Source organism: Amia ocellicauda, chromosome 18 (assembly GCF_036373705.1).
Source record: "Amia ocellicauda isolate fAmiCal2 chromosome 18, fAmiCal2.hap1, whole genome shotgun sequence".
Lineage (NCBI taxonomy): Eukaryota > Metazoa > Chordata > Actinopteri > Amiiformes > Amiidae > Amia > Amia ocellicauda.
In genome coordinates this window covers 4,794,175-4,807,539 of record NC_089867.1, presented here as the reverse complement: position 1 = coordinate 4,807,539, position 13,365 = coordinate 4,794,175, and the positions used below count along the sequence as shown (strand labels likewise).

At 39.2% G+C, this 13,365-nt stretch overlaps 1 protein-coding gene across 1 annotated transcript in view; it reads right to left on the bottom strand.

Moving 5' to 3' along the window:
* LOC136714162 (NACHT, LRR and PYD domains-containing protein 3) overlaps nt 1-9,808 on the bottom strand; it is a 73,294-nt gene extending 63,486 nt beyond the window's left edge. Inside the window, exons 1-2 of the mRNA XM_066691487.1 lie at nt 9,718-9,808; nt 9,034-9,152 (exon numbers count right to left, since the gene is read on the bottom strand). Of these exons, the coding sequence (XP_066547584.1) occupies nt 9,034-9,092 (59 nt within the window). The 5' untranslated portion in view covers nt 9,093-9,152; nt 9,718-9,808. The remainder of the gene's footprint in view (nt 1-9,033; nt 9,153-9,717) is intronic.
* Between the last annotated feature and the right edge of the window lie 3,557 nt (nt 9,809-13,365).

Here is a 13,365-nt window from a genome sequence, read left to right as displayed (position 1 = left end):
AATCTTGAATAGCTTTTCTTTCCATTTGACTAACATTGTGATACCTAGATGTTGGACATTTGTTTAGAATTCTAGCTATATAACTTTCCACTAATCTACTAAATGTACTTAACATTGCATTTTGTGTCCCTACTGGGAAAAAAGTTGATTTAATTCAGTCACAATATGTTTTTTAGTATCAAAATAATGTTTAATTTGCAATTGTCTAAAAAACGTATAACAATCCACTTTCAATTTAAATGCATTAAGGCCATTAGTTGGAACAAAAGATAAACCTTTACTTAAAACAGTCTCCTGTGCCTTATTCAAATTACACCCCCCCCCCCATTTCAGAATGCATATAAAAACCAGAGAATGAAAATCGTTGAAAAGCTGAGAGTCTCAGCTTTCATGGGATACCAAACACTTGGCAGACAACACAACAGTGAAGAGTACACATGGGATTAAAGAGAAGCACACGGATTTGGTGCCCTTTTAAGGCTACCAGAGGGGTTTGTCAGCTTAACCTAACAGCGTTTATCATAGAGTGTAGAAGCTCTCCGTGAAGAGGTTACAATGTGCGCTGTTTTCACATTACTACTATTAACAAAAAAATAAAGAAACAGCCGATCCAAATACTACATACAGTATATTAGTAATAAAAAACACCTCACATACAGTAAACAAAAAGCTGTGTCTAAACTAAAGGCTTTTTCTCTGCATATTGGTGTGAAAAGCCATCTTGTCCTATTGAGTGATAGTGAGCAGCGCCTGTCAGGGCGCAGCGGCACCGAGATTTTCTGTCCCTCCCCTTCTCTAAAAGCTGAAGCCCAAATGGTGGTTTCACGGACACCTCTAATGAAGGCGTTTTGTACCTGAAGTCAGGACTTTTGACAAAAATAGGTTTGTTTTAGTGATGGGCATTCCGGCTCTTTTCAGTGAGCCGGCTCGTTCGGCTCAGCTCACCAAAAAGAGCCAGCTGTTTTGGCTCCCAAACGGCTCTTTAAAAAAATATGGCGTTACAACGAATACAATCTGAACAGCATAATAGAATTGCACCATATCAAAGAAAAATAAATAACACTTTGCAAAACTGCAGTGAAGAGCCTTTATTAATTTTTTATATAAACTGTATTATGTTTTATATTAATAATAATATGCAGACCAAGCAAAGTAAATGTATTAAGCTAGCAACAACCACTAAGGCAGTTGTTCAGGGCATACCCTCTAGACATTCCTGTCAATAACAGAAAAGATCAAACTGCGAGGGCCCACATCTGTTTGTTAAAAGTCTGTTTGTGGACTTAAATTGCTTCCCCCAAATTGGCAGGAACTGTCCTTGTTAATGATTGATTGACAGTTGTTGAATGAAGACCCGTGGGATCAAACCTCCCCAGTGTATATCAAAGAAAGACATCTGTTCTTTGGATCCCACACCTCTCCCGAGGAAGACTACCATGAACATTACAAGGGTCATAAATTTGACCTCAGGACAACACTCTGGGAAACCTGTGACTGACCTGCCCACAGACCCACATGTCATGCATCATATTGTGGGGGAAAAATATAGAAATCATATTCTGCCTTTGTGCTTGGTGTGATGTTACTCCTCAATTGGTTATCAGCAGTTCACATTCCTTTCTTGCAACGTATTAACTGCAAATTACCTTTTAATGTAATTGGCAATGTAGAGGTTAATGATTATTATTCATGAGTACTGATTATAATATTGATAAGATGGGAAGGCTTAGTTTAGGATGCCAATGAAATCACTGCTAGTTTTTAGAAATGACCATTCAGACACTGTTTGTAAAATGTTAAGGCCCCTTGGGTGTAACCCCAGAGGGGGTATAAAAGCTTTGTTCCGTCTTAAAACTTTTGAAGAGCAGTGTTATGCTAGCCTTAAATCTTTTGAGTTGTGTGTGACTTGTTCTTCCCGTGCACGTAATAAATTCTGATTAGAACTCCCGACACCAAAACTTTCTTCTACCACAGTCTAAAAGCTGTTCACTTCTGCTGTTCAGAGAGTCTCTGCTGGAGAGCTTCCATGTCAGGCCCTTCCAGGCCAGGCATGTTAAATAAATACATGTTATCATCTGTGCATCAAGACTGGGGTCTTCATGCAGCATCCCACAAATTGAAATAAATGTAAAATAGAAGGATGCTATTACACATGTATATTTAAAGTATAACTTTTTTAATGTATATAAACAAAGTGCATATAAATGTAACAATTCAAAACGAATACAATCTGAACAGCATAATAATAGAAAATTGCACCATATCATCATTTTCCAGCTGTTGTTTTCACAACTGTCCCTCCTCTCTCCCTTCGGCTGCTAAGTGTGTGACAGTGAGTTGGCTGGGCCCTCCCTCTCACATCTTTTCATTGGTTGACACTGCGGGGTCTGATTGACAGGAACAACAAGCGAGAATGCGCTTGAGCATTTAGGCCTATATTATTATTATTTTTGTTGTTTTTTGAATTAGTTAATTCTATACATTTAAATCTTTTCATTATTCATCTTATTTTTTATATATTTTTATAAATAGATTAGACTCTTCTGATATGCGAGCCAGCTCGTTCGCGAACGACCCATCGCTAGTTTGTTTACTGTAACACGTGTGCTGCTAGTCTGAACATAAAACGCCTGTGTTGCCACTGATATGGGAGGTGGTCGTACCTGTCTACTTTCAGTTTTTAAACAGACCTTTAATCTCTGTAATTCACAAGGTTTGAAATACAACATACGCCGTATGTTTCAGGAAAATATTTTTTTCGAACACGAACCGCCATTTTCCCTCGGCAGTGGAAACACCCGTTTAAGCGCCCGGGCGCCAGTGGAAACGGGCATATGAAAGATTTCGGAAACAAGTAACGTAGGACATGCAGTTTGTATGTTAGTGCACTGTATATAGTTTATTGATGTATACATTCATATAAAGATTATCCTTGAAAAAACTTGAGCGAAGGATTTCTTATCCATCTCATACAAAATTGGAAGCAAAAAACATGATATTGTACCGCAGCTGCGTGGAGGTCTTATTTGATTATAATAGGAAGGATCCTGTCCACACACTGCATGTAAAAATGCAATCAAAACCATGAGAAATTACCTTTATTTATTAAAAAAGAAAAAATCAGATCTTGAAGTGCAAAGGGTGCTCTTGTGTTTAAAAACACAACCAGACGTTTCACAGCTCATGCTTTTATCAGTGCATGGATAGCGCAGCTCACAGAGCTCGTTTTAATGCCCTTTGATTAAATAACTTAAATCGTTTGAAACTTAATTACTCGTAACCGCCTCGCCTGTTTGTAATGTCTGGAGAACTTTAAAATGAGCTTCGTGAGCTGATTATTATTTTTTTAAATACATAAATGTAATGGTCATTTGTGAGAACTTTGGACTCTTTTGCATGCATTGTGTGGACAGGATCTTTCCTCATAATTACATTTTCACAAACGTTTCTTATTTATATTACAAATAAGACCTTTCTAAATGCATTCCTTGTTGTAATATACAGTGACATAAGCCATAATACTAACTGAAATCATTATAGTACACAGCAGAACAATATACACTCACCTAAAGGATTATTAGGAACACCATACTAATACTGTGTTTGACCCCCTTTCGCCTTCAGAACTGCCTTAATTCTACGTGGCATTGATTCAACAAGGTGCTGAAAGCATTCTTTAGAAATGTTGGCCCATATTGATAGGATAGCATCTTGCAGTTGATGGAGATTTGTGGGATGCACATCCAGGGCACGAAGCTCCCGTTCCACCACATCCCAAAGATGCTCTATTGGGTTGAGATCTGGTGACTGTGGGTCCAGTTTAGTACAGTGAACTCATTGTCATGTTCAAGAAACCAATTTGAAATGATTCGACCTTTGTGACATGGTGCATTATCCTGCTGGAAGTAGCCATCAGAGGATGGGTACATGGTGGTCATAAAGGGATGGACATGGTCAGAAACAATGCTCAGGTAGGCCGTGGCATTTAAATGATGCCCAATTGGCACTAAGGGGCCTAAAGTGTGCCAAGAAAACATCCCCCACACCATTACACCACCACCACCAGCCTGCACAGTGGTAACAAGGCATGATGGATCCATGTTCTCATTCTGTTTACGCCAAATTCTGACTCTACCATCTGAATGTCTCAACAGAAATCGAGACTCATCAGACCAGGCAACATTTTTCCAGTCTTCAACTGTCCAATTTTGGTGAGCTTGTGCAAATTGTAGCCTCTTTTTCCTATTTGTAGTGGAGATGAGTGGTACCCGGTGGGGTCTTCTGCTGTTGTAGCCCATCCGCCTCAAGGTTGTACGTGTTGTGGCTTCACAAATGCATTGCTGCATACCTCGGTTGTAACGAGTGGTTATTTCAGTCAAAGTTGCTCTTCTATCAGCTTGAATCAGTCGGCCCATTCTCCTCTGACCTCTAGCATCAACAAGGCATTTTCGCCCACAGGACTGCCGCATACTGGATGTTTTTCCCTTTTCACACCATTCTTTGTAAACCCTTGAAATGGTTGTGCGTGAAAATCCCAGTAACTGAGCAGATTGTGAAATACTCAGACCGGCCCGTCTGGCACCAACAACCATGCCACGCTCAAAATTGCTTACATCACCTTTCTTTCCCATTCAGACATTCAGTTTGGAGTTCAGGAGATTGTCTTGACCAGGACCACACCCCTAAATGCATTGAAGCAACTGCCATGTGATTGGTTGATTAGATAATTGCATTAATGAGAAATTGAACAGGTGTTCCTAATAATCCTTTAGGTGAGTGTAGATGTCCGCTGCAGGACTTGTTCAAACTTTAGCTCTTCAGGTTTAACCATGAACTGATCGGCACTTGTTTTGATAATCACAAAACATGTAATAACACCAAGCTCTTTGGGAAACCCAAGTTCCCAAGTCCCATAACTCTGGCTGCTTTCATCCCTTTTTGATTTCACTGATAATGTAGTTTATCTTTGAGGGAGAGAGACTCGTTTAGCACTCATCATTAATACAGAACTGCAAACGAGTTTGACTGTAGTGGGTTGATTTACTTCAAAATTGATCATTTAAGTAAATGTGACATACCTACACTAAAACGAATAACTTATGCGTCAACAATTACGAATTGAAAATAATGCCAGACTCTGTACTCCATTAAATCATCTGAATAATCCGTTAATTCAAAATAAGAAAAGTTCCCATTTATTTTCGATCTGACGGGGGAGGGGGTTTCTAATGCAATACACGTTTATACTACTTTACATACATTGTATATGTGCATTAATCATGCAGTTCCCAAAGTTGTATCAGAGTTTCACTGCTCGCAGTTGTACTTGGCAGTTGCTTTGATTTTCCTGACCAGGTTTGATGACACTCGCTTTGTTAGATATGCGGCATTTGAAATTTGGAATGGCAGAGCTGGCTGCTATATTCTCAGATCATTCACATAAACAACAATAATAATACCCCGATATATCATGAATTCAAGTTTTTTTGGTAATATGATAGAAATCGTATAAGCAATCGCGTTTTGCATTTGCATACGAAAAAACTAAACAAGGCTTTTCCACCGAAAATAAAACTATATTTACCTCGGCGTGTTACCCAAATTGGCACAGGGACACAGAAGCTGAAACCCGACCAGGTTACAACTCTACACCTCCATTCCTTTTATGCGATAATAATCAAATAGTTTGGATAGTCTGATATATTTTCTTTCATGTGCTTCACTTAAAATGATCCCCGGTGTTTCTAAATCGCAGTATCTATTTTTCTTAGTATTACAAATCTTATATAGCGCAGTAAAACTGACGTGACGGGTGGCAGTGAAATGCGCAGAACAGTGTGTCCGCTCTGCTGCGACATTCCAATCTGAACACTTTCGGTGCCGTTTCTCGCCAAACGCTGGACTCGCACCATTTGACAATGTTTTGGGGTGTCGTTCACACAAATCGATAACAACGTATCAACTATCCCATCCAAACGTTAGACAAGGATCTCGTATTATGATAAATGTGGTAGTTATTTAAGGGGTTACATCTTGTTAAACAAAATTATTCAATTTCCAACAGTACTTAAAGAAATGAGGGAAATTATTTATAGGCCGCTAACTCAATTATTCCAAATGACACTTAGAACAGGGGATGTGCTGACTGACTGAAAGACGGCAAATGTCATACCAATCCACAAGAAAGGGACAAAACTGAGCCAGGAAATTACAGATCAATCAGTCTCGCCTGCATCACCTGTAAAATGTTGGATTAAATGATTAGACAGAAAATAGAGGAGCATCTTAATGAAAACCATATTCTTGGAGATAATCAACATGGGTTTAGACGAGGCAGATCATGTCTTACTAATTTGTTAGAATTTTCTGAACATGCAACTGCAGCTGTAGATCATGTGAAAGCATATGACATGATATACTTAGATTTTCAAAAAGCTTTTGATTAGGTTCCACACCAAAGACTGATCATCAAATTGGAAGCTGTAGGCATTCAGGGTAAAGTAAGTAGATGGATTATGAACTGGTTGATGTATAGGAAACTGAGGGTGTCGATTAGAGGAGTCGCTTCTAACTGGAGTGAGGTTGTTAGTGGAGTTCCACAGGGATCAGTACTAGGGCCTTTGCTTTTTCTAATCTATATTAATGATCTGGACTCTGGGACAGTTAGCAAACTTGTCAAATTTGCAGATGATACTAAAATAGGTGGCTCAGCAGATACAATCTCAGCAGCACAGGATATTCAAAGGGACTTGGATAGTATGAAGTTGTGGCAGATGAAATTCAATGTGGACAAGTGCAAGGTATTACATGCAGGTAATAAAAATGTCCACTATAATTACACTATGGGAGGAACAGAACTAGATGAAGTAACGCATGAGAAAGACCAAGGAGTCTAAGTGGACTCCTCACTTTCTCCATCCAAACAATGTGGGGAAGCAATAAAAAAGGCAAACACAATGTTAGGGTATATTGTCAAAAGTGTAGAATTGAGAACAAGGGCAGTGATGTTCAGACTGTACAATGCACTAGTTAGAGCTCATCTGGATACTGTGTACAGTTCTGGGCTCCACACTTCAAGAAAGATATCGCTGCTCTAGAGGCAGTTCAGAGGAGAGGAACCAGACTTATTCCAGGTCTGAAGGGAAAGTCCTACTGAGAGACTGAGGGACCTGAACCTTTTCACCCTGGAACACAGGAGACTACGTGGGGACTTGATTCAAGTTCACAATCATGAAGGGCATCGACCACATCAAACCAGAGGAGCTTTTACAGATCAGCAGGGACACACGCACCCGGGGACACAAATGGAAATTAGGCATTCAAGACGGAAAACAGGAGACACTTCTTCACACAGAGAGTTGTCACAATCTGGAACAAACTCAACAGCGATGTGGTTGAAGCTGAACATTTAAAAATAGACTGGATAGTGTTCTTGGATCACTTAGATATTAAGGATCACCAAATGAGCACGATGGGTCGAATGGCCTCCTCTCATTTGTAAAATTTCTTATGTTCTCCAGATGTTTATTTGTTCTATGCCTTAATTTCAGAGTACATTGAGACATTAAATGGAGTACATTTCAATAAAAACTGGAAAATGTTAGGTGTTTTGAAAAACGTTTGACCGGTAGTGTACATTTTTCATAGTTGCAGTCATATGTGAGGAAGACAAATCCGGTGATTTTATAGTTTTTCTGCTTTAAAGGAAGTAAGACAACACATCCTGAAACCCTGAAGGAGCATGTGCTGGTGTTTGACATCCGCCATCAATTGGCAAGTTTAAAATGTTTACATGATCGAATTGATTTGGAAGAATAGTGTAAACCTTACACTATATCAACACAAAGACCATGATTTACACCTTAAATGTACTGTAGATGTAGATACTTGAATAAATTATCAGTGCAAGAACTCAATCTTAAATAACACTTGTTTACAAATTGAACTTTCTGTGCTTCAGTTTATGATGTGTGACTGCATAGATACCTATTGACAGAGTAATTCTGTCTATTTGTGTGAGTGTGTAGAAAACCATTTATTTATGAGGCTGTTGCCAGTCAGTGTAAACTAACCAGGGCAAACACACACACGTGTTGAATGATGCTCAGCACGAAGAAATAGACCCTCACTTAGACACTGAATGATAAACACTCATTCCACCACATTCAATTACAGTGCTTTGAAAAAGTATTCAACCCCTAGATTGTTATACACATTTAAGCCTGGAATTTGCATGCATTAGACTGGGAATTTGTATTTGTGAGTCACATGTTCTTCTTTGTGAGTCCCACCCAAAAAGAAAGAAATAATAAACAAAAATAATAACAAAATAAAAAACTGAAATGTGATAATTTATTAAGTATTCATCCCCCTAGGTCAACACTTGGTTGAACCACCTCTGGCAGCTATTACACGAATAAGTCTCTTAACTTTGCACACCATGATGGAGTAATATTTGCCTAAAGCTTCATCAAGTTAATTGGGGAATGTTGATGAAGACCAATTTTGAGGTCTTGCCACATATTTTCGATGGGACACTGACTGGCCCACTAAAGGACATCTATCTTCTTCATTTTAAGCCACTCCAGTGTTGCTCTGGCTGTGTGATTTGGATCATTAACCTGTTGAAATATGATCTTCCTTTGCAGTTTTTTGGCAGAGGGGCAAAGGTTTACATCCAGGATTTCTCTGTATTCGTTCTCCCATCGATCCTGACAACACTGCCAGTCCCTGCTGCTGAAAAGCATCCCCATAACATGATGCTACCACCAACATGCTTTACGGTGGGGGTGGTGTTAACTGGCTGGTGTGCAGTGTTTGATTTTCTTTTGGGATTTTTCTTTTGATTTGACATGGTGTTCAAGGCTTTGTAGATCAGTGGGAAAAACCCAAATTTAAATCTATTTCAAATTCTGAATCTCAGACAACAAACTGGTGAAAAGGAGTACTTTCTCAAGGTCCTGTAGATGCTCTTTCAGACTGACAGGTACCCTATACACTCAGAGACCCTCTGCCCCTCGCATCTCCTCTCACCTCTTGGTCTCGGGGCCCATGGCTCCATCCTGAGCCTCAGGCTCCCCAGAGAGACTCATCTCAGAGGCAGCTCCCCTCCTCAGCAGCTGACAGAGGAGTCCAGATGCGGATCAGTGGACCTGGACACACACAGCACAGACACAGTGAGACACACACTGATCACACAACAACAAGCAGCATGAATCACAATAATGCACCTATAGCTCTCAAGTTTTCAAAACGTCAATGCGTGAGATCTGTCACAATAAAACAAATGCGGTGACAGAAAATGCTCCCGCTGGATGAGACTGGCTCCTGAGACCTTGAATATCGGCCTACTAATGTTATCTTAAAAACATTAGACTGACTATAGTGAAATAATTCAGCTAAGACACGGAAAGAAGGTCCGTGCTAAACTTCATACGATCTCCTTTATTAAACAATTGTAATATATTTAAAACCGTCAACTTAAAAAAAAAGGTTATTATATATGCAGTTAGTATGGTTTATTCGGTCAGTTTAGCCGGTTGATTGCTTATTTTAAGTTTTATGACGGACATTTTCAAAAGAACAAATGTTCGCACACAGAGACCTTTCTATTGTTGATTTAAACCTGTGTATTGTCTTTAAAATCAAGTGTCTTACATTGACCAGACTCCAGAGCCATCAACATTTTTGTACAATTTGAATATTTAAAGTACTTACCGGATTATTGATTTACTACAGGGAATCCAATATTCCGTCTCCTCAGCTTGTTTAATGGCAACAGTATAATTGTCTCTACCTTTTAGCTTTACTTTCAATTTCACTCAAAGAAAGATGAATGTTATTCAGGGATTCTTGAAAAACTGGATAAACCTGTTTTTGGTTTTGGTTTTGTTTTTAAGTTAAGTAGTTCAGTTCGTGTCCTGTTTGGCGGGGGAGGCGCTGTGGAATAAAGGGCTTAAATACACAGTGACATTACAAGGGTTTTGTAGTAATTAATTAAAACAAAATGTTTTAAACCAGTATTTCCAAATTCCGATTATTTTTGCATGCGCGATTGTTTGAGAGATGGTGGTAGAAATGTGAACATTGCGCAAATGAAGGGAAAAGACATCAGTGTACAGATTTAAACTGATTAAATGTATTCCATTAAAACTGTATATATTGAACACAAACAAACAATATGTAATTGCAGTATATTGTCGAGTGGTTTGTTTAATCAAAACTATAGGCTATGCATTTCACCCAATTATAGACTATGACATTATTATTATGTAATAATATATTATTCATTATCATTCATTATTAGTGTAACCTGGACAGATTTACAGAAAACATTATTAATTAAACATTATTATTAAATGTTATTAATAAGATCAGTATTTACTAATTCATAAGGATTATTTCCCTGTTGTGAACAGGAATTGTGGTTAATTCTCTTTTTATTTTCCCTATACGTGATGAATATACTGTAGAGTGGCACCACACCCAATAAGGGGTTAATGGGGTAAAGGTGGTGTGTTGGGGAGAGGCATGGAGAAGGGATAAAAGTGAAGAGGAAGTGGAAGGACGGGGCAGAGTGTGTGAGCAGTACCTGAGAGTTGTGTGTAGTGTTCTGAATATTAAATAAAGCAAGTTGTTGTTTGGCCTGCAAAAATGAGTTGGGGCTATTTTGTGAAAAACCTCCCCCAAGCATTACACTGCTGTCAGAAGTGTGTGCCGAACCTGTGTCTGACCATCTCAGAGTGGGTAGATGAAGGAACTGGAGCACAGCAATGAGTAACGACTGCAGAGATCCATCTCCAGGGGGGGACATGTGAGAGTAGCATGAGGACACATTCATATTGAGGGGGATAGTGTAGCAATTCTGAAGCCTAGGTCTAGGCCTTTTAGTGATGCAGTAAAGTCGTTGCAGTGTAGTTTGACTCCCCGCTCCCCGCCATGGCCTGGAAACCCCTGAAGTGCTACAATACCTAGGTTCAATCAATACCTTCTAAAACACACAATAGTCTCACACTCTTCTATTCAAAACATATTTTTCCTGCTTGAACTAACTTGAAATCCCCAGCAACAAACTCTATATTATAGGGTGGTATAAAACAAACTCACCCTTATCAGTTTGTCCGCAACCAGGGATTTCAGGAGAGTCCGATGACAGGATCCTGTTCATAATGCCAACTGAAGAGTAGCAGAAAGCAGGACAAGACTTGCTGTGTGTAGTTGAAGGCTAATTCTTTATTCCGGCAGCTGCAGGGAGCCTGACATGGAAAGTCTCAATTTTCTAGTTACATTTGGAATTTATTGGTTGTATACAAGACAGAGAGGACTTGATTGATGTAAACATGCTTACTAAGCAGATTGTAACTGATTAACAAGAGACATTTAAATTACTTACTACATAATGAATGAATAACCTCTTGATCAAGGATGCTAACATAGCAACTTGTGTTAAACAACAAGATGCCGAGCAACAACAGAATGCAGAGCCTTATAGATGATAGCCTTGAAATGATAGAAATAATATATACTGTTTAGAAAGACTGTCATGCAGATGCCTCCAAACAGGTGTACTGCATTATACAATTAAGCAATTAACATGCTCTGTGGCATGTATAAAAATGCTGAGCAGGCCCAGTTGACCTTGATTTTGGATCAAGATGGCAGGAGGAAAGGATTTAAGTGACTTTGGAAAAGGGGGGTTATTATTGGGGCACGAATGGCAGGAGCTTCAGTCACAAAAACGCTCAACTGGCTAGTGTTTAAATAGGAACAGTGACTAAAGTTACATCTGCATTTAGATCTATGGGAAAGACATCAGTAAATATGGTTGGAAATTGTGATCGAAAGTGGGTAAAGGTGTTATATAACAAACCCAAATGTAATATTATTAATAATAGACACTTTTCAGAACATTTTTATTTAGATAGAGGAATAAATCATGTGTAGCATTAAGAGGGGGGGGGTGTATTGTCATAAGAGCATTCTAACCCTGAGCTGGAGCTCTGATCTGAAGAAGACTTCTCCCCCAAAGTTACCAGAATTCCTGAGCTCATTGACCCATGAACTGTTCTACGTCAAAGTGACAATTTTGGGAGTCGGCTCACCTAGAACAGGCCAAATGGCTTGGAATCCCTGCTGTGAAAATGTCTGGGGAATAGGGCGTGGAGGTAATAAAACCCTTTGAAGCGGGCGAGACCGGCATTTCCAAAAGATGGTATGGATTGGCATCATGGCATGAATCGAGCCTCCCCCAATAGGATACTGAGGGCTGGCACAAATCCAATCTTGCAAACTCAAGAACCAATCACCTATTATCTATCAGGCATAAAAAGTAGCACACAGCACTTTCTCTTTCTCTCTCATCTGATCAATAACTCGCTGCCTCAATTCAACTTAGCTCTGTTGCCAGAACCGGAACCGGAAACCAACCAAGTCTTTGCCGGCAACAGAAGAGTTTAACTGGGAGAAGGAGATTGAGCCGTATGAAGAATTCTTTAAAGAACTTTATTAAGTAAAGAACTTTAGAACCTGCGCCTGCCCGCTTGTACCCATCTGATCAGTGGAGTTCATACAGCTGGACAATTGACTAAGTTGACTGTAATACAGAAGTGTTCAGTCATTTAAATAGCTATTGAGTCTTAAGAACTTGACCCTTGGAAACTAACAGGGCCCTGCTTTCCTCAAAGACTTTGTCTTCAAGTAACTACAGTGGAAATCCCTGCTTGCCAAGAAGACATCCTGTGCACACCCTTGGAGCCTTCAAACCATTGGAAAATCTGTTTGGAAAAGACTCAAAACCCCAACTATTGAACAGTTAGTTATTGGACAAAGCCGAACCGAACTGCCTTTGTTCCAAACCACACAGACCTCATCCCACCCCATGGAACTTCGTGCCGTGTGCTTTTATTTGAGCCCGAAGGCAGAGAGGCCTCTCTGTGACGAAGTTTAGATAAGTTTAACAGTTTGGAGTTTATTATTCATGACATTTGAGAAATCAATTAGAAATATTATTCTGTGAGGCATAAACTTTAGAATGTGTAATATCATTTCGTATTTTCTTAAATATAAATGAGTGCTGCATTAAACTGTTTTGTTGATAATTTTAGAAAGAAAACCTGTCAACGCCGAGAAATATCTTCTCATTCCAGTTTAACTGTTTAGTCTGAAACTGACACACGTTAATAGATACTAGATTATAGGTGGCCCTGCCTATCCTTAATCATTGAACAGTAATCAATTAGGGAGAATTGTGGTAACAAGAAATGATAGGATCTTTCTCGGCACCCAAATGTAACTGAGACTGATATATATATAACGAGAAGTTATTTGACATAAATACTAACCTGCATAGTTATTTAATGTCCGAAT